General features: G+C 52.4%; 1 protein-coding gene across 1 annotated transcript in view; it reads right to left on the bottom strand.

The window, feature by feature from the left end:
* Nucleotides 1-2,021: 2,021 nt before the first annotated feature.
* The window catches only part of WNT3A (Wnt family member 3A), a 54,222-nt gene continuing 35,146 nt past the window's right edge, over nt 2,022-21,097 (bottom strand). Inside the window, exons 3-4 of the mRNA XM_055373655.2 lie at nt 12,255-12,520; nt 2,022-4,287 (exon numbers count right to left, since the gene is read on the bottom strand). Of these exons, the coding sequence (XP_055229630.1) occupies nt 3,808-4,287; nt 12,255-12,520 (746 nt within the window). The 3' untranslated portion in view covers nt 2,022-3,807. The remainder of the gene's footprint in view (nt 4,288-12,254; nt 12,521-21,097) is intronic.

Below are 21,097 nucleotides of genomic sequence, written 5' to 3'. Positions count from 1 at the left end.
AGGGAGAGGGGTGCCTGACCTCCAGAGTCCTGGACGGGGTCCCTTCTCCCCTGGCCCTGACAGGCCCTGGGTAGCTCTGTGCTCCCACGGCTGGTGGCTCTGGAGAAACACTCCCTCCCCACAACCACCCCAGCAGCCACACTTCAGCCCTCATCCCCTCCTGGGCCTGGCCTCCTTGACTGTCCTCAGGTGGGGGCCTCTACTTCATGAGGCTCTGCAAGGCTGCTGCAGGCAGGGGTTGGGCAGCAGCCAGACCTGGGCAGAAGCCCTGTGCAGCCAGCAGGGTATGGTAGAGGGCGGTATGCTCTCTTGCTCCGTGGGTGCTGTGAGGCTTCACTATGCCAGCACTGTGAGGAGGCCCTGGGCAGTGAGTGGGGTGGAAAGACCTGACCTGGGGTGGGGAGGAGCAGGGCTCTGGTGGGGGCCGGGCTGGATCTGTAGCCTCAGGGAGGTGGATGAGGCACAGGACCAGGGGGACCTAGGAAGTGGGTAGTGAGGGGCAGGTGGGGGGTTTGGGAAGGCCAGGCTTCTAGTGGACCCGTCACAAAGGTCAGGAGCAAGGGCTCTAGCTTGAAAATGGTGCCCAGAGAGGGTGGCCAGGCCCAGTGTGGCCCAGAGAGGGTGTCCTGCTGGGCGGCCATGAGGGCACCTTGGGGTGAGGGTGTGGGGAGGGAGGTCAGCAGTCCCTCAGGCCCCTCTGCCCAGCCTTAGCTGCATGCCCTGGGCCTGTGCCCTCAGGGTCCAGGACAGCAGGTGCCTGGCAGGGTCAGGGGACACTGTTCCTGGAGGGGTCATGCTCCTGCCTGGGGCTGGCCCTTCTCTGGCTCTTGGGGCCTGGGGGTTGTGTTCCCATGACCTCCATGCCTAGGACGCTGGTGCACCCACCCCACTCCTGGGGCTGCCTTGACCCCCCCTTCCTACCACAGGGCACACTGGGGGATGGCCAGCCATTCCTGTTCTATGAAGGCCTGGCTCCCCGCCGGCATGCACATGGCCTGAGTGTGGTGGCTGTGTTGGGCCCGGCCTGCAGGCAGGTACACTGGCTGCTCCTGGCTGCCCCATCTCCATAGCTTCTTCCCTCGGCATTCGCTGCCCTGAAGGTCTGGCTGAGCATCCAGTCAGGGCCCAGAGATGGGCACGGGGACCGGACAGGCATGGGAGGGCAGAGAGTGGAGCAGAGATCCTTGGTGGGGCTGGGACGGGGAAGGCATGGCCTTGAGACAGCCCTTGGGCTCCTGCTGCCTGTTTCCAGAGGCACACCCAGCACCCCTAGTAAGGCCTCATGAGGGCTCCTGTCGGCAGGATGGCTCACCTGTTCCAGGGGCTCTCCCTGCCTTCCTTGGCTGGGGAAAGGAGATGGGGGCTTGCACAGGGGGCACCCCTTTGCACAGCCCCACGAGGTGAGGATTCCAGAGGAACTCCTGATGGCCAGCCCCATCCCAAGGTCCTGCTGGGATCCAGCTGATCCTATACAACCAGGCCACTGTCCCCAAACCTAGAGAGGGGGCACATCCATAGCTGGTGCTAAGGTATCAGCTGAGTGAGTACAGGCTCTGCGGGAGGGGAGGTGGTGGGCGTCTTGCTGCTCTACTGACTTGTTGGGGGCTCGGCCAACCCCCTTACCTTAGGGCTGCCTACCTGGGGCCTCCAGGTGCCTGCTGCTCTCTCCCTGTCAGAGGCTCTACCCTGCTCCAGGCCTTGGTGCCAGCGGCTGTTCCCTCATTTCCTCAGCTTGGCTATCCTTATTCCTTCCCCATGGAATTCCAGCTCTGGAGGTCCCCTGCCCATCACGGCCCTGGGGCACCCCCTGCCCCCGGACCCAGGCCCTGAGCCCCTGAGTGGGCATCTTCTCTACTCTTTCAACACCGTGCTGACCCACCACCAAACATCCAGCCCAGACCACAGCCTTGATGGCTTGTTTCTCTTTTTTCACTTTTCCCATTGTTTGAAACTCACAAGCTATGACTAAAACAATTTCTTTCATAGAAAGAAAAGGAAAAAAAACCACAACACATCTATTCGTCTAACTCCGTTGGACAGTGGATATAGCAGCATCAGATATAACATTAAAACCAAAAAACGCAGAATTTGAGGCAGAGGATGGCAGTGTGCCCTCTTTTGGGCTCTTGGGGCGCCCCGCCTGGCCGCTTCTCCTCCCCGCACCTTGAGGGTGGGAGCCGGTTCACAGTGGCAGAGGCTGAGGGGCGCTGGCCATGGGGTAACCAGGGATATGGGCCGGGTGGGTTCAGCGGCCTCCCCATTCATTCCCGGGCCAGGCGGATGAGTCAGGAGGGGCCGGGCCATTGGCTCCAGGAAAGCGGACCTTTTCTCCAGTCCCGCCATGAGGGGCCAGGAAGGGGGCCGGCCCATCTCACCGCTGTGGGACCTTCGCGAGCAGCACAGTCGGGGGGTTGATGCCCCCCAAACCTCTCGAATAGCCCCCAAATGAGACCAGCAGCTCTGGGCAGCCTGGGGGGCTGGACCCCTCTTCCTACCTTTCCCTTAAGGGGCTGTGGACAGGCGGAGGAAAGGGAGGGACGGGACGAGAGGCTTCTATCTCTCCTGTAGCTGGATGGAGTGCAGGTGGGGAGACCCGAGGGCAGGGAGGAGGGGCTGGGCAGCTGCAAAGAAGGGGGCGCAGCTGAGCAGCGCAGAGACGGGCGGGGCCTGGGGCGCAGCAGGCCAGTTCCCTGGGAGGAGTACCTGACGGTGTGGGAGCCCGGGCAGGGCGGGCCTCTTTGGGAGGGCCTCGGTCGCTTGCCTCCGCCAAGTCCCTGTCCTCTCCCAGGACTAAACTTGGTCTTGGGGTTGGGGGCTGGGAGGCCCTTCAGGCTTTCCCCAAGTAGGGCCCCTGGTCAGGTGGGTGGTCAAACCCTAGGCTGAGGAAGGGGTGGCACAGGCGTCGGCGCGCCTGGAGCATTCCAAAGCCAGGCGCTTGGAGAGGGGCCCTCGGATCCCAGGGGCACGGGTTGGGGACCCGACTCGCTTCATGGAACCTTCCCAGCTCGACACAGGGGTGGATGGAACCTTACAGGGGGTTGGGGATGAGGGGGCTGGTGGGCTGAATTCCCTGCTCTGGAGCCGGGATTCCTGCAGAAGCCACGCCTTAACCAGGAGGGCGGTTCCCAGGAAAGAGTCCCACCCGTGGAGAGAAGCCCCGCCCCATTGGAGCCTGCTCCCAGAGAAGCCCCACCCACAGGAAGGAGCCTATGCAGGCCACGCCCACCCAGAGCCACAGCCCCCGTGGAAGGGGCCTTGCCCTGGTCAGGAGAAGCTCTGCCCAATCCAGGAAGAAGCCTCATCCACCATGAAACCCCACTCCTAAGGAGGCGCTCCGCCCTCAGGGAGGAGCCTACCCCAGAGCCCTGCCCCATCCTAGAGCCCCGCCTCCTTCAGGAGGAGCCCCGCCTGCAGGTAGAAGCCTACCTAGTGCCCCGCCCACCCAGAGCCACGCCCTTACTGGGAGGGGCCTCGCCCCCGCAGGAGAAGCCCTCTCCCACCCAGGAGAAGCCCCGCCCAATCTGTAGCCCCGCCTCTGTCCAGGGGAGCCCCGTCCCCAGGGAGAAGCCTACGCAGAGCCCCTCCCCATCCTGGAGCTCCGCCTCATTCAGGAGCAGCCCAGCCGCCAGAGAGGAGACACTGGCTCCAGGGAGGAGCCCTGCCTTCAGGTAGGAGTTCTGCCCCCAGGTAGGAGCCCCACCCCCAGGGAGGAGTACTGCCCCGTTTAGGTGGGAGTCCTGCTCCACCCAGGGTAAAGCCCACCCTCAGGCAGGGCCCGCCCCGTCCAGGGGGAGCCGCGGCCGGTGCCTACTTGCAGGTGTGCACGTCGTAGACGCGCGTGCACTCCTGGCAGCTGACGTAGCAGCACCAGTGGAACACGCAGCGGCACTTCTCCCGGCGCCGCTCCGCTCGCGCGTTGTGGCCGCGGCCGCAGCACAGCAGGTCGCAGCCGTCGATGCCGTGCGAGCTGACGTTGCAGGTGCGGTCGCGCGTGCCGAAGGAGCCCGTCTCGGGGTTGGGCTCGCAGAAGTTGGGCGAGGCCTCGTAGTAGACCAGGTCGCGCTCCGTGGGCACCTTGAAGTAGGTGTAGCGCGGCCGTAGGGTCTCCACCCAGCCGCGGGACTCCCGGTGCTTCTCCACCACCATCTCCGAGGCGCTGTCGTACTTGTCCTTGAGGAAGTCACCGATGGCGCGGAAGTCGGGTTGCGACCACCAGCATGTCTTCACCTCGCAGCTGCCAGACAGCCCGTGGCACTTGCACTTGAGGTGCATGTGGCTGGCGATGGCCTGCGGGGCACGCGCAGGAGCCAGCGTCAGAGCGGCCCCCTGGTGCGTCTCCCCGAGGAAACAGCATTACATGTCGCCTGCAGCCTACCTGCTCCATAAAGCCCCGGGCAGAGGGGGCAGACTCCCAGACAGGGCCCCAGGGCCACCCCCTTCCTATGGTGCAGATACTGGTGCCTGCTCCTTTGCCAGACCCAAGCCTTCCCAGGTCAGGGCTTGGGGGGCTCCCCTCTCCCCGTCTCCTAGCTGAGTACTTCTACACTGTCTAGGGTGGAGAGAATGAAGGACAGAGCTGCAGCGTGGGATGCCATACACGAAGAGCCACAGCAGTCAGAGTGCAGGGATGCAGGGGGATAGGCGTTCCTTCTGACCCTGAGGACCCAGGCACGCTGCCCAGAGGTGTATACGGCTGGGTGGAAAGGCAGGAGTCCTGAGCATGAGTAAAGAGAGTGGCCCAGGAAGCTGGTCACTGTATGGGGACTGCAGAGGAAGAGGAAGGCAATGTTGGGACATAAGGCTGTTGGGGGACCGGGCAGGACCTCGTTGAGGAGCGAACAGTTTCCCCTATGGGCAGTGGAGAACTCAGCTTCTTTTCCCTTCTTTCTTTGGGGAAGGGGTAGGGGTGAGCGTGAAGGGGCACGTGAACATCAGAACAGTCTAGGTGGCACTGCACTGTGGCAGCCACTGGACAGACAGGAGCCCATGAGGCATGGCAGTGCGAATTCAGAAATGCTATAAGTGCCAACTGCATGCTGGATTCCCAAGACTTAGTGTAAAAAAAGGATGAGAAACAGCTCATTCATAATTTTAATACTGACTACATTATTGAAATGATAGCATGTTGGCTATCCTGAGTTAAATCAAATTTGGTATTAAAATTTGTTTCTGGCCGGGCATGGTGGCTCATGCCTGTAATCCCAGCACTTTGGGAGGCCAAGGCGGGTGGCTCACTTGAGGCAAAGCCCCGTGTCTATTAAAAATACAAAAATTAGGCGTGGTGGCGGGAACCTGTGATCCCAGCTACTTGGGAGGCAGAGGCAGAATTGCTTGAGCCAGGAGGGGGAGGTAGCAGTGAGCGGAGATTGCGCCACTGCACTCCATCCAGCCGGGGCTACAGGGCGAGAGTCTGTCTCAAACCAAACCAAACCAAACCAAATCAAAACCAAAAAAACTTGTTTTACCTGTTTACTCTTTAAATGTGGCTACTAGAAAATTTATAATGATCTTTGTGTCATTTGTGGGACAAATTATAATAATCTATGAGCCATTTGTGGCTCCCATTCTATTTCTACTGGACAGTTCTAATCTAAGGCTTCAACTGGGCTCTGGGTCCCAGTCCTGCCTCCTCCTCGTCCCCTTCTGGCTCTTTCTTGAACTCCTCCCTCTGATATTGACTGTTTCCTATGGGCATCTGTAGAGTAACATATCCCTCGCCCTGCCCAGTCTAGTTTATCTAATATCCATTTTATTTCCTCTTTTGTTTTAGTTTTATATTGGATCAAAGTTATATAGGTGCTTACTTTGAAGAGTCCAACAGTTTCCAAGACCTGTTTAGATAAACAGGAATTCTGGTCCTACATGCAGCCGCTTGCAATGTCTACAACTCTATTAACACACTTGTCTTGACACCTCTTGATTTTTCAGCATTAGGCATTATTTATTGGCCTCTGGCCATGGTGGGTGGCAGTTAGTTTTCTCTCCTTACTCCACCACACTGATGCACACTTCCCAAGCACCAACCCTTCCTGCCCTAAAAACTAGCTTAATTTCACATCAATATTCACTGCTGGTGTTATTGGGACTACTTTAAGTGTCATATATTATGATGACTTTTCTTTTCTTAAATGACTTTTTGTAGTTGGTGTTATCAATGTACCTGTAACTGATTCAGCCTCAAATTCTCCCTTACTTATCTACATATTCTCTTCAAGATGTCCAAACACATCAGCTATTCTATCAATTTCATTTTCTTGCAGATTTTTTTTTCCGAGAAAAGGCCTTGTAAATTTTTTGAAATGTCCATGTCTAAAAACAATCTTTTCTACTATCTCATTTAATTGATAGTTTTGCTGGGAAGTGAATTCTTGGCTTAAAATCATTTTTACAGCTTGGAGTTCAAAAAGTATTATTGCTGTTTTCTTCTAGCTTTCATTATTGCTCCCGAAAAGTCTGGTACTATTTTGATTTCTGATCCTGAAGCCCAAACATTCTCCTTGGCAGCTTGGAGGGCTGTTCTGTGCAGTAGGCTCTGAGCTTCACAACAGTGTGTCTTGAAGTAGATCTTTTTCTTCTGTTGTTCTCGTCACTTAGTGGCCTGTTTGGTCTGCAACCTGTGCTCCACAGTTCTGAGGAAGCTTCCTGCCTTGTTTCTTTGCTGACTGCCTCCTCTTTTTGTTTGTCATTGTCTTTCTTGGACAGATCCTCCAAATCTTCTCCTTGCTCTTATTTTTAATCTCTTTGTCTTTTTTTTTTCTTTCTGTCTTGTGGGAGGGTGTCTCAACTATCTTTCAATTTGAGGATTTTGCTTCTGTTATCATATTTTTAATTTCTAAGAGCTCTTTTGTAACCTGAATGTTTAAAATTACCATCCTGTTCCAATTTCATGGATATAGTGTTTTATCTTTTGGGGATATTAATGATCATCTTTCGAAGTTTCATCTCTCTTTACAATGTCTCTTTCCCATAAATTTTGTTTGAGTTTGTTTGTTTTGGACTTTGCCATTATTGTTGTTAGAGTCCTTCCTCAGAGATCTGATGATCCTTGGCTGTCTGCTCGTATTTAAAAATGGGACACTAAAAATCTTATTGGAAGTTCCTGTACATGGGAGAGACTTGTCAACTTTGGTCTTCTCTATAGAGTGATCTAGCTGCATCGCTTTATTGGGACCTTCCACAGGTAACTATCTTGAAGTCTCCTCTTTTGAGTTGGTCAGAGTCCCCAGAGCAGAATCTTCCATCCTCTTGCCTGGAGGATAACTAGGGTTCACAGCTAGGATTAGGAAATCAGGAGGAGAGAGAAAGGCATGAACTTCCATATGTAGAGAGAAAATTTTCACTTTGGAAGGTTCACTCTGAGATGTGCTTGGCGTCCCTCAGATCAGAGACCTGTGCTTTGCAGAAAACAAACCTCCAGGCTTCAGCAACAGGGAAAGGAGAGGCTGCTGCCTGGCTACAAAGAGTTGGGTAGTGGAGTGAGTGGGCTATAAAGTACCCTGAAAGTCATCTTTCACCCAATCTTCCTGTTTTCAGCCCCATATTTATCTCAACTTCTCAAGATATTAGACACTAGGAATTCCTAGACTGGTTCTCAAATTTCTTCTCTACTGGCTTAAGACTCAGTTTTCTTGAGTCTGCTTGAGTATTCATCTATCTGCTTTTAGCTTTCAAAGTTTTGTTACCATTGTTTCCTCTTTATTTTCTGTATTCTCATGAGTATCCATCTCTATCTATTCATCCATCTATCTAATCTATTTATCCATCCATCCTATCTATATTAGCATCTATATCTATGTATAATCTCTATGCACTATTTATATCCATTTATATCTATCATCTATATCTACTATTACCTGTCCCTACTTATATCTATTTATATTTTATTTATATTTATCTCTACATATCTATTTATTTTAAAATTAATTTATTGTTATTTTAGTGGGTTCCAGGAGAGTGCAGACGGAAGTGTTCAGCTTCTCATCTTTAACTGGAAGTCCTTATTTGTTCTTCAGTTCTGCAATTTCTATGTAATTATTTTCCAAATCTGTTGTGTATATACATATATATATATATTTTTTTTTTTGGGACGGAGTTTCCAAAAAAAACTCCCAGTTTCCAAAAAAAAACTGCCCAGGCTGGAGTGTAATGGTACACTCTCGGCTCACCGCAACCTCCGCCTCCTGGATTCAAGTGATTCTCCTGGCTCAGTCTCCCAAGTAGCTGGGATTACAGGCGTGCACTACCACGCCCGGCTAATTTTGTATTTTTAGTAGAGACGGGAATTCTCCATGTTGGTCAGGCTAGTCTCGAACTCTTGACCTCAGGTGGTCCACCCGCCTCGGCCTCCCAAAGTGCTGGGATCACAGGTGCGAGCCACCGTGCCCAGCCTATTATATTATTTTTATAGTTTCTAGTTTCCTGATGCAATGTTCACACTTGTGTTTTAGCTTTGTGAACCTAAGTAAGCATTTTTCCCCTCAAAGTCTGTGTCTAATAATTCCAGTGTCTGAATTCCCTGTGTACTTGTTTGTGTTTTTTTTTTTTTTCTGATTTAACTCACTGTGTCATCAGATCATGTGATAGATTATCTTTGATTGTGTGCTGGACATTGTGTTTTCTTTTTCTTTTTTTTTTTTTTGAGACGGAGTCTCACTCTGTCACCCAGGCTGGAGTGCAGTGGTGCGATCTTGGCTCACTGCAAGCTCCGCCTCCTGGGTTCACGCCATTCTCCTGCCTCAGCCTCCCAAGTAGCTGGGACTACAGGCACCTGCCACCATGCCTGGCTAATTTTTTTTGTTATTTTTTAGTAGAGACGGGGTTTCACCATGTTAGCCAGGATGGTTTCAATCTCCTGACCTCATGATCCGCCCACCTCGGCCTCCCAAAGTGCTGGGATTATAGGTGTGAGCCACCACGCCCAGCCAACGTTGTGTTTTCTAAAAAATTATTATAGAAACATTTATAGGCTTAGAGGAGGGATATCATCCTTCTCCAAAGAGGATTTTGTCTGCTTTTTCCAGGTGTATGGGAGTACCAGCAATTTGGGATTACCTTAATCCAAGTTCAGGTTTTGAGAGATTTCTAGTCTGCCCATGTGAACAGAACAAGACTACTTCTGGCTTGGCTTTGCTCTTCAGGGTCACAGCCTACACTGAGGAAGGATTTACAGAGATGGCACCCTTGGTGGGCCCCTTAGCTCTGTGAGTCTGCTGGAAATGCAGTGCAACCTAATTCCTCACTAGATGGTCAGTTATTTGACACTTAAAAATCATTTTATGGAAGTATAATAGACATACAAAAAAGTGTATGTGTCATAAGTGCAAAATATACAAAATTTTACAAATTACCTGCCCCAGAACACCAGTGTCTCAGACACCCTCATCCTCCTCTCTCTCTTTCCAGGACATAGGTTCTCACAGCATTTTCTTGATGAGTCATAACATTGAGCACCTTTTGTATAGGTATTGGAATTTCTATATTTTCTTTCATAACATGGCTTTTAATTTTTTGGCCAATTTTCCCATTGGTTTGTCTATCTTTTTTTTCTTAGTCTGCAGAGTTCTTTTCCTACTGTAGCTTCTTTACGTTTGCTGCATATGTGAGTGTGGATGTATGTATGTGAATGTGTCCTCTATGGGTTGCCTTTTCAGTCCCATAGTGGTGTCTTTTTATGGATGAAAGTTCTTAATTTGAATATAGTCTATGTTATTCCACTTCTCTTTCAATGTGAGTGCTTTTTTGGACTGTTTAAGACACCTTTGCCTACTCTAAGGTCACAAAGATATTCTATATTTTCTTGTAAAAGTTTTATTGTTTTACCTGTCCCACTGGGATTTGTAATTGATTTTTACAGATGGTGTGAGGTAGCAAGCCAGGGTTATTTTTTTTCCATATTGCTATCTGTCTTAGTCAATGCTGTATTGCTACAACGTAACACCTGAGACTGAGTAATTCATAAATGTATTCTTTCATGGTTTGGGAGGCTGGGAAATCTAAGATCAAGTTGCTGACAGGTTAGGGCTTGGTTTATCTGCTTCCAAGAGGGCACCCTGAATGAATGCCACGTCCTCCAGAAGGGAGGAACATCATGTCCTCATATGGCAGGAAAGTAATAGAGAGAGAGAGAGACCCTCTTCTGCAAGCCCTTTTACAGCAGCATTGGTCCCTTCATGAGGGCAAGGCCCTCATCACCTAAACACCTCTTATTAGGTCCCACCTCTCCAGACTGTTGCACTGGGGATCAAGCTTACAACATAAGAATTTTGGGAGACACATTCAGACCATAGCACCACCTGGTTGACTGAGCACCATTTATTGAAAAGCCCATTTCTCCCATGGCACTGCACTGCCTCATCTATCATGAATTGGGTAATTATGGGGACTCCACACTTTTAACAGGGTGCTTTTTATAGTTCATCCTGCATCTGAAGTTGTCTTCTGCAGGAAGATTAGTCTGAGTTATCTAGTTCCTCATTGTTAAAAGGTGAATATCCCCTGTTCACTCTTCACCCCTCTGTGGTCCCCTGATTCTACAGCCAAGGTCAGCTGCCATCTTCATGTTGTTAAATCCCGTGGACGCCACTTGGTCCTTACACCCGTCACTGCCCATCAGCCATCTTTCCTCCCTTGGCCATCCACTGATCTTCTGACCACGTCCTTTCTAGCAAGCTGCTGTGGTCTGAATGTTTGTGTTCCTCAAAAATTCATGGGTTAAAATCTTTACCCTCGGCTGGGCATGGTGGCTCACACCTGTAATCACAGCACTTTGGGAGGCCGAGGTGGGTGGATCACTTGAGGCCAAAAGCTCAAGACCAGCCTGGCCAACATGGTGAAACCCTATCTCCACTAAAAATACAAAAATTAGCCAGGTGTGGTGTCATGTGCCTATAGTCCCAGCTACTCAGAAGGCTGAGGCAGGAGAATCGCTGGAACCCGGGACGTGGAGGCTGCAGTGAGCTGAGATGGTGCCACTGTATCCAGCAAGACTCTGTGTCCCCACCCCCCCAGAAAGAAATCTTTACCCTCAAGGTGACAGCATTAAGAGGTAGGGCCTTTAGAAGGTGATCAAGTCAAGTCATGAGGGTGGAGCATCGTGAATGGGATTCGTGCCTGATACGGTTTGGATCTGTGTCCCCTCCAAATTTCATGTTGAAGTGTAATCCCCAGTGTTGGGCGTGGGACCTGGTAGGAGGTGTTTGGGTTATGCGGGCAGATCCCTCATGAATGGCTTGTGCTGTCCTCATGATAATGAGTGAGTTCACACAAGATCTGTGTGTGGCGACCTCTCCCCCACTCTGTCTTCCTTGCTCCTGCTCTGGCCCATGTGACGTGCCTGCTACCCTCCACTTCTGCCATGTGTAAAATCTCCCTGAGGCCTCCCAAGAAGCTGAGCAGATGCTGTTACCAAGCTTGTGCAGCCTGCAGATCCGTGAGCCAATTAAACCTCTTTTCTTCATAAATTACCCAGTCTCGGGTAGCAATGCAAGAATGGCCTAAAACAATGCCCTTATAAAAGTAACCCCAGAGAGATCCACACCCTGGGTGAGGACACAGAAGGCATCATCCATGAGGAGCAGGCCCTCACCAGACAAGGAATCTACTAGTACCATGACCTTGGACTTCCAGTCTCCAGAACTGTGAGTACTAAACTCCCATCGTTTATAAATTATCCAGTCTAAGGTATTTTGTTGTAGCAGCACAGACAGAATAAGACACAGGCTCACGAAGCTTTACACGGCTTGGTCTGGGTTGGCCTCTCCACATCAAGATGCTCTTTGTTCCATTACACTCTGTACTCTGCCCACCAAGTCGCTTGTTGTCTTTCACCTCCAGGCTGCCTGGGAGGCTCTCCCAGCCTCCCTCCCCCTTGTGTCTCCCCAAGGACAGCCAGCTGTCCTTGACATCGGGTCACCTTGTGTGCCTGCATTTCCTCATTGCAGAATTCCTCCCCGTCTCTGTGGCTGCCTGGCTGTCTCCCTCCCTGGGCTCTGCCGGGGCTCCTGTTGACCAGGCCTTTGCCTCATCACTCCTTGGCTACCCCAGTCCACAGGTGGGCTCGCCATCCCCAGGAGCGCACTGGATGCTGTGGTGTAGCTGGATGGTGCTAAGCTTCGCACACCCCGGGCAGGGGTCGAGAAGACCCTCAGCCTGGCCACCATCCTGCCTCACCGGGCCATATGCCCCAAGGAACCAGGGCACACACCCTGCTGAGGAGGCTCCTTTTTCCCAAGCACCCTTGCGGGCGGCGAACCTACCTGGCGCCCAGCCTCGTTGTTGTGGCGGTTCATGGCTGAGCGGGCATCTGGCCGGTTCTCCCGGGCATCGGCGAACTCCCGAGACACCATCCCACCAAACTCGATGTCCTCGCTACAGCCACCCCACTTCCAGCCCTTGCCTGGTGAGCCCTGGTGGCGGCTGCTGCAGCCACAGATGGCGGCCGTGCCTTCTGCACATGAGCGTGTCACCGCAAAGGCCACACCGGCTGAGGCAATGGCGTGGACAAAGGCCGACTCCCTGGTAGCTGTAGAGAGAGGAGAGATGCAGGGTTAACAGGGCTCAGCTCAAAGGACCGCCTTGGGCAGGTCAGGGGTCTTAGCCCATTTGCATTGTTATAAAGGAACTGGTGAGGTTGGGTGGTATATAAGGCAAAGAGGCTTACTTGGTTCACGGATCTACAGGCTACACAGAAGCATGGCTCCAGCAACTGCCTCTGGCAAGGGCCTCGGGCTGTTTCCACTTGTGGCAGAAGGGAAAGGGGGGGGTAAAGGGGAACCAGTGTGTGCAAGAAATTACATGGTGACAGAAGTGAGAGAGGGGAGGTTGGTACCAGGCTCTTTTTAACAAGCAACTTTGGCTAAGTACAGTGGCTCATGCCTGTAATCCCAGCACTTTGAGAGGCACAGTAGGAGGACTGCTTGAGACCAGGACAGCCTTTTCAACATAGCAAGACCCCATCTCTACAAAAACTAAAAATATTAACTGGGTGTGGCCGCAGCTACTTGGGAGGCTGAGGCGGGAGGATCACTTGAGCCCAGGAAGTGGAGGCTGCAGTGAGCCAGGATAGCACCACTGCACTCCAGCCCTGTCTTAAAAAACATACAGCTGGCAAGGTGGCTTACATCTGTAATCCCAGCCCTTTGGGAGGCAGAGGTGGGAGGATTGCTTGAGCCCAGGAGTTTGAGACCAGCCTTGGCAATGTAGCAAGACCCCATCTCTACAAAAAAATTTTAAAATTAGCAAGGTGCAGTGGTGTGTGCATGTAGTCCCAGCTATTCAGGAAGCGGAGGTGGGAGGATTGCTAGAGCCCAGGAGTTTGAGGCTGCAGTGAGCTATAGTCACACTCCAGCATGGGTGATAGAGCAAGACCCTGTCTTTAAAAAAAAGGCACAAGGAAGGCCAGCATGCACCTGGAAAGATGGTCGACATCACCCATCCTGGGGATGTGCAAATCAAAAAACCCAATAAGGGGCCGCCTCACACCTACAGGGATGGCTGCAATCAAAGAGTCAAAGAGTAGCAAGTGTTGGCAAGGATGTGGAGAAATCAGACCCTGACCCTTGTTCACAGCTGGATGGAGGGGAAAGGTGCAGTCCCCTTGGGAGGCACTTTGGCAGTGTCTTCAAGGGTAAACGTACACCAGCCGTTAGGTTTGCCCCAGAGGAAACCCGTGTCTGTGCAAAGACTTGTAAGCAAATGTTCACACAAGCCACAAACTGGAAGTACCCCAATGTCCATCAACAGGGATGGTTAAAAAGCAGTGGCAAGTCTGTAACAGCATTTAATTTAGGAATAACAAGAAAAATAGCACAAAGGATCTCAAAATAATCATACAACTGAACGAAGGCAGGTAAAACCAGACAAGAGCTAATTCCTTCTGCTGCCCAGATAGCCTGGGGCGCAGACCCCAGAGTGTGGCTCCACCTCGCACACCGCCCACCTCTGCTGTGCCACTTGCCATTGCCTTCCTCCACCCCAAGCACCGACACTTGCATGGCTCAGCGGTACAGCTGCCTCTTCTGGAACCTTCTCAACACCAGTGACTTCCAGTGCCCGCCTCCCCAGGGCCAGCCCCAGTGCCCCAAATGCCCCTGCCTCCAGCTTGGAAGGCTGCAGGGTGTCTGCCGCTGCTGACATTGGAGCTGCCTGGGTCCTTGTACACAGCTTCCTTCTTCCCCAAATGGGGAAATAGAGGCCAAGTTGGGGAAGTGGCATTGCTTGTGCAGAAGGGTGGTAGGGGAGGGCTGGAATTTAGGAGAAAGCTCTTTAGGCTAGGATCAGAGGGATGGGAATGAGCAGTGGTGTGGGCTTTGCAGAGGCCAGGCCCCCAGCCAGGCTTCCCCAGACAGGTTGAAAGAATGAGCCGTGTCTTGGGGGTGGGTGTATGCAGACACTTCTGCAAGGGCATGAGGAGAGGGGGTGGGCCTGGCCAGGCCCTGCTTCCATTGATAAAAGGCACTCAGGGCTGGGGGCCTATAGTCCCAGCTACTCAGGAGGCTGAGGCAGGAAGATCACTTGAGTTCAGGAGTTCGAGGCTGCAGTGAGGTATGATTACACCACTGCACTCCAGCCTGGGCAACAGAGTGAGAACCTGTCTCAAAAAAACAAAATAAAAAGAGACAGGCACTCACTTTGGACCCACCCTCTGACACAGGTGAGGAACAGAGTGCCTGCTGTTTGCCAAGCATTGCAGTCTGAGCTGGGGAACTAGCAGGGAGCCAACCAGGAAAGAGCACGACCTGCTGCTGGGCAGGGATCTTACAGACCTAGCAAGAAGACACCTGGGCTTTGGAGCTCCCTGAGCCTCGGCTTGGCCTCTGGGGGCTGGGTGTGCCCTGGGGCAGGTTCCTCCATGTCTCTGCTTCTGTTGTGGGAGGGTCCTGAGCCCCCACCTTTCCTTGGCTCTGACCTTCTCTCTCTCCTCGAGGCCCTGGGAGAGCAGGAGGGAGAAGGGAGCTCCGATGGGCCCTCTCTATGGGGATAGAAGGAGGCCTGAGGTTCTCCTGGAGCCAGGGTCCTCCCATGGGACAAGGCGGGGATACAGGGCTATGTCCCACTGTGTCCCCTGCTCCTCCTTGGCAGAGGCATGCAATGGACCCCTTATGGTCACAACAGAGTCATCATAGGGGGCTGTGACCTCCTCTGCCACCTGGACATCCAGGGAGCTTTCATCCTCGGGTGGATGGGGCTGATGTAGTCTGGATATTTAACCCTGCCCAGATCTCATGTTGAACTTGATCTCCAGGGCTGGGGTGGGGCCTGGTAGAGGTGACTGGGTCATGGGGGGTGGGTCCCATGGCTTGGTGCTGTCCTCGAGATTATGAGTGAGTTCTTGCAAGATCTGGTTGTTTAAAAGTGTGTGGCACCTCTTCCCCCACTCTTTATCCCACTCCTGCTCTCGCCACATGACATGCCTGCTCCCCCTTTGCCTTCCGCCATGATTGGAAGCTTCCTAGCCTCCCTAGAAGCAGAAGCAAGAGCCACACTTCCTGTGCAGCCTGCAGAACCGTGAGCCAATTAAACATCTTTTCTTATAAATTACCAGCCTCAAGTGTTTCTTTATAGCAATGCAAGAATGGCCTAACTCAGGGACACAGGCATGTAGTTGCAGGCTGCTTAGGAGGAGACCGAGAGAGCAGCCCCTGGGGCTCGTGATGCCCTTGAGCCCAGGCCAGCTGGGACAGAAAGGCATGAGTGAGTGTGCACACACTCAGACGCTCCCACACGGCCCAAAACACATCCACACACAGCCAGCACAGAAGAACGCACATTGCTCCCATAACAAGAACATACAAAGTGGAAGGTATTTGAGGCTATGGCTTTGCAGTGGCATCCCCCTGGCTGCTGACAAAGCCCCCTGAGCCCCTCGGGCCCGCTTTGGTTGACTTTTCTGTGGATTGGCCAACAGCCCCCTGATGGCGGGTCCCAGCAGCCCCGTCCCTCCCTAGGGCCCTGTCCAAGTCAGGCCTGGACACCCACTGCATCCAGCCACAAGCCCAGAAGAAAACTGTCCATTTCTTCTGTATCCACTTCCCACCACCAGCTCAGGAAGGGCTCTGCTTGCTGGCTGGAGACTGTCCAGTCCTGAAACAGCCCCAGCCGCCCAGGCTGCTCTGGCCTTCCCAGTTGGCCCTGGGGCCTCTCAGCCAATTTGCCCCTCCTGGTTCTTATCTGTGGGTCCATCTCCCACCTTACCATGAAGAGGCCCCTAGGAGGCCCCAGCCTCCAGCTTCCTCCTTCCACCACATGCATGCACAGCCACATGCGCACATGCGTGCACACACAGACACATGCATACCACACACACATGCACACCCCACCTGATGCACATGCACACACACATGCAAACACACACATATAGGCATGCACACCACACACATGCACACATCACACACATGCACACCCCACCACACACAAGCACACACACACCCCACTACATACATGAACACATATACACATGCATGAAAGCACAGCATACACATGCACTCACATACATGCTCATCCCCCCACACATGCACACCATGCAGGCATACCACACATACCATACACATGCACACACATGCATGCACACACCCCACATATACACACCCCACCCCATGCACATGCACACACACAAATACACACACACCACACAACACATACACATACATGAATACCATACACATACATGCACACACAACCCCCACATGCACGCCCCGTGCACATGCACACACAGACACATGCACACACATATACATATGCATGCATGCACACCATACACACCACACACATGCACACCTCCCACGGATGCACATATGCATTCACAACCCACCACACACAAACACATGCATACACACAGATGCACACACACACACCCCTCCACATGGGCACCACACACATGCAAACACATGCATGCACACACATGCACACTTCTCCCTCGCAACACACTATCTGCAGGCTGAGGTCTTCGCCCAATGCCAATTTGGCCATGCCAGGCCCCCTCTGGATCTATCTCCTCTCCTGACCTCAATGCCGCTCCCTGGCCTCAGGCCGCACTCAGCCCTTTGTCTTCCCCTCGGGCTCTTTCCGGTTCCTTCCTTGGCTCAGGCTGGACCTGCTGTGCCCCTGCCTGCTCTGAGGGGAGCGGCCAGGGATCGGGTGTCCTCTACACCTGGCTGCCCCTCCCCAACCAGGAAGATTTGCCCACTGACTCCCTCCCTAGCCCCGGCTGCCTAGGGGCAGGGACTGTTTGGCTCACCTTTTATTTGCAATCTGGAGCACAAGGCCCAGCCCATAGATATTTCCTGGGGCCAGAATGAAGGGCAGGAGCCCTGGGCTGAGTCAAGGAATGAGGAGGGTCTGAGCCTACCCAGAGCAGGCCCACCCTTGCCCCTCTAAGGCAACCAGGCCCATCATGCAACCTCCGCTGTTTCCTTTCCCAGGGAGCAGCTAGGCAGCCACCTCCTCCGCACCTCTCCAGGAAACTTAAAGCCCTCACCCCTGACCCCATGTTACTTCCCTAACACAACTGATCAGTTCACAGACAGGCCTGGAGGGGCCTTTGCTGAACCCACTGCCCCTGAGTGAATACACGTGTGGCTGGATGCAGAGCACTTCCTCTCTAAGCCTCCAGGCCTGAGCGCCTGTTCTTGTCTTTAAAGGGCTCAGGTCGTCCCCTCCCTAGTCAGCACCCCTTCCCCTGCCATCTGCCCTGCTTCCCTTCTAGGGCAGCTTGAGAGGCAGAGTTGAGGAGTGTCCTGGGTGCTCCTGGAGCTCACGCATGGCACACAGCCCCACCTGCCCTCCTGGCCGGACCTTCTCACTCCCAAATGGCCTGGGCATCCCACACCCTGAATACCCCACCCCAGCTGAGTCTGCCTTCCCACCTCACGGCCTGGCTACTACAAGAGTCTGTCTCCAAGGCCAGCCCCTCCCTCTTGCTCCTGAGCTTCTGGTAAGAGGAGAACCAGAGCCTGAGGCTAGGGCTCTCTGTGCCTCACTCATGCCCTGCCCATAACAAGGGCCTCGAGATCCCTGCTTATCAAAACTCAGGCAAACAGCCTCAATAGCCAGACACACTCAAGGGCAAGGGTGGGTGGTGCTGAGGGCTTCCACTTGGACAGAAAAGAGCTCATTCTTGCTCAGTTTGGTCACCAGCTGGCTGAACCTTGATTTTCTCTTCCATCACATGTGGAGGTGGAGCTCCCCGCCAGGCTGAGAAAACCCTGGAGCAGGCCTTCAATTCACTCATGAAGACTGAAGACAAGAAGTCTCTGCAGAGAGGCTCAGATCCCAGGACAGACACCCCCATCCGAGGCTGAAGTAGAAGCTGCAGGCTGCAAGACCACAGGCCAGAAAAGTGTGAGACCTATGTTCTGGCAAAGACAGCCTGCATTAAAGTTGAAGCCACAAGGTCTCTAAGCGGTTCCGCAACTGCTCACAGTGTTTATCAAGCACAATGGGAAAAACCTTAACTGTGCACTGGAGAAGCCTGGCAGACGCCACCTTATTCTGGGGACTGAGTTAACCTTGCCTGAAATGGGACACACAATACCTTGTGGCTCCAGGGATGATGCATGAAGGCCACATATAGCCTTTGAGGTATTCTCGCCCAAAATGCACAGCCTGCATCTAATTGTCGGGAGACATCAGACCAACCCAAATTGATGGCTGTTCTGCAAAATGCCTAATTGTGCTTCTCAGAGGTCTCAGGGGCGTGAGGGACAGGGAAGAGTGGAGAAGCCAGAGGCATGGCATCACCAAAAGTAACAAGGGACCCAGGAGGGGGTTCTGGGACAGAAAAGGGATCTTGATAGAAAAACGAAGGAAAGCTGAGTGACGTCCAGAGTGTGGTGAATAGAACACATTTAGTTTTGAACAATTGGCATAGTTATGCACCACTGGGTTGGACGAGGGGACCCAGGACTCTCAGTGCCACTCCTGCGATGTTTATGTAAGTCTGAAATTATTTCAAAATAAAAAGTTAAACCTGGGCAACATAGCAAGACCCCCTTTCTTAAAAAACAAACAAACATAAATGAGCTGGGCATGGTGGTGTGCATCTGTAGTCCTAGCTACTTGGGACGCTGAGGCAGGAGGATTGCTTGAGCCCAGGACTTCAAGGCTGCAGTGAGCCGTGTTCACACCATTGTACTCCAGCCTGGGAGGCAGAATGAGACCTCATCTCTAATCTAAAAATAATAAAATAAAATAAATAAAAAGTTAAAAAATGTCCTGAAACCGTGCAGAAGGAAGACCCCCCCAGAATGTCCAAGTGGCAGCCACAGCGGCAGGAGATTTGAGCCTATGGGATGGATTCCACCCAAGGTTCTAGAGGGAAGCTGCAGCAGGTTCACTACCCTCCCAAAATAGCACAAACGATGGGGTATGTCTGGGAGCACGGGCGTCTTTCTGGAGAGAGAATTCATTGCTTTGATCAGATTTCCACAGGTGTTTGAAGCACGCAGGCTATGAACCACTGCCCAGAGTCACCTCTGTTTACAGAGGAGCTGACTCAGGGCTCCCCTGAGGCCAGGACTCACGTCCAGGCTCTGGAGTTCTGGCAGCCAGCCTCCACGGAAACCAAGTTCTCTGCCACAAACACCTTTGTCAGGGGTTTCTGCTTTTGTTGACACAACAGAGTCAGCTATGGGGGTGAAATGGAGGCATCTTGCCCGTGGGAAGTGCCAGCCATCCCAGAAGACCAGGAAATCATCCCAGTCAGCAGGAAAATGCCTTCATTAGAGTGGACTATCGGAGTTCCCACTGGAATGGGACACAGGCTACTGGGAGGCAGGGTGCTTAGACACAAATGCTGCCAATTTGGCCAAGTCACCTGGGAAGGAGCCTGGCTGAACTTTTTGAGCCACCTAAGGCCTGCCCCATTCAGGCCCAAGACTTTTATTCTAACACAGCAATCAGTTGTTGGAGAAAGGAAGAAGAAAGGAAACTGCATAACAAAATTGTTCTGTAAGGGAAGTATCTTCCACCTGGGAAAACCATCTTTCCCAGAAACTTGTTGTGGTCTCATTTAGCAGTTATTTACTGAATTCATCCAAAGTATCAATTATCCATCTTTCCTTCCTTTCGTTCATTCATCCATCCATCATCCACATCTATCCATCTATCCATTCATCTATCGTGCATCATCCATCCATCCATCCATCCATCTATCCATTACCTATCATCCATCCTCTACCACCACCTACCATGTATCCACCTATCAATTCATCTATCCATTCACCATCCATCCATCCATCATCCATATATCTACTATCCATCATGTACAATCATCCACCATCCACCACCCATCTATCCATCTACCCATCACCCATCATCTGTCATCCACATCCATCCATCATCCATTATCCATCCATCCATCATCCACATCTATCCATCATCCATCTATCATCCATCATCCACCATTCATCCATTCATCATCCATATCCATACCTTATCCATACATCTATCATCCATCATCCACCATCCATCCACAATCCATCCATTGTCCATCCATTACCCATCATCCACCATCTACCACCACTCATCCATCCATTCACCCATTATCCATTCATCATGCATCCATCATCAATTCATCACCCATCCACCATTCAACCATCATCCATCCATCATCCCCTTCATCATCTGTCCATTCATCATCTATCTATTGCCCATGATCTGTCCATCTCTAATCCATCCATCACCATTCATCCATCACCATTCATCCATCATCCACCCATCATCCATTCATCCATCTATCCACCACCCACCATCCATCCATCATCCATCCATCCATCCAGGATCTGAAAGTCCCTAATGAGCCAGGCACTGGGCTGAATGAGGAATATGAGATGAATAAGAAGCAAGGTGCCCACTCTCAATAACCACAGTAAAAAAATCCTCCAGAGGCTGGGCGCGGTGGCTCACAGCTGTAATCCCAGCACTTTGGGAGGCTGAGGTGGGCAGATGACGAGGTCAAGAGATTGAGACCATCCTGGCCAACATGGTGAAACCCCGTCTCTACTAAAAATACAAAAATCAGCGGGGCATGGTGGTGTGCACCTGTAGTCCCAGCTACTCAAGAGGCTGAGGTGGGAGAATCGCTTGAACCTGGGAGGCGGAG

This window comes from Gorilla gorilla, chromosome 1 (assembly GCF_029281585.2).
Source record: "Gorilla gorilla gorilla isolate KB3781 chromosome 1, NHGRI_mGorGor1-v2.1_pri, whole genome shotgun sequence".
NCBI classification, from domain to species: Eukaryota; Metazoa; Chordata; class Mammalia; order Primates; family Hominidae; genus Gorilla; species Gorilla gorilla.
Note: the sequence above shows the minus strand (reverse complement) of the source record. Positions and strands in the feature narration are given on the sequence as shown.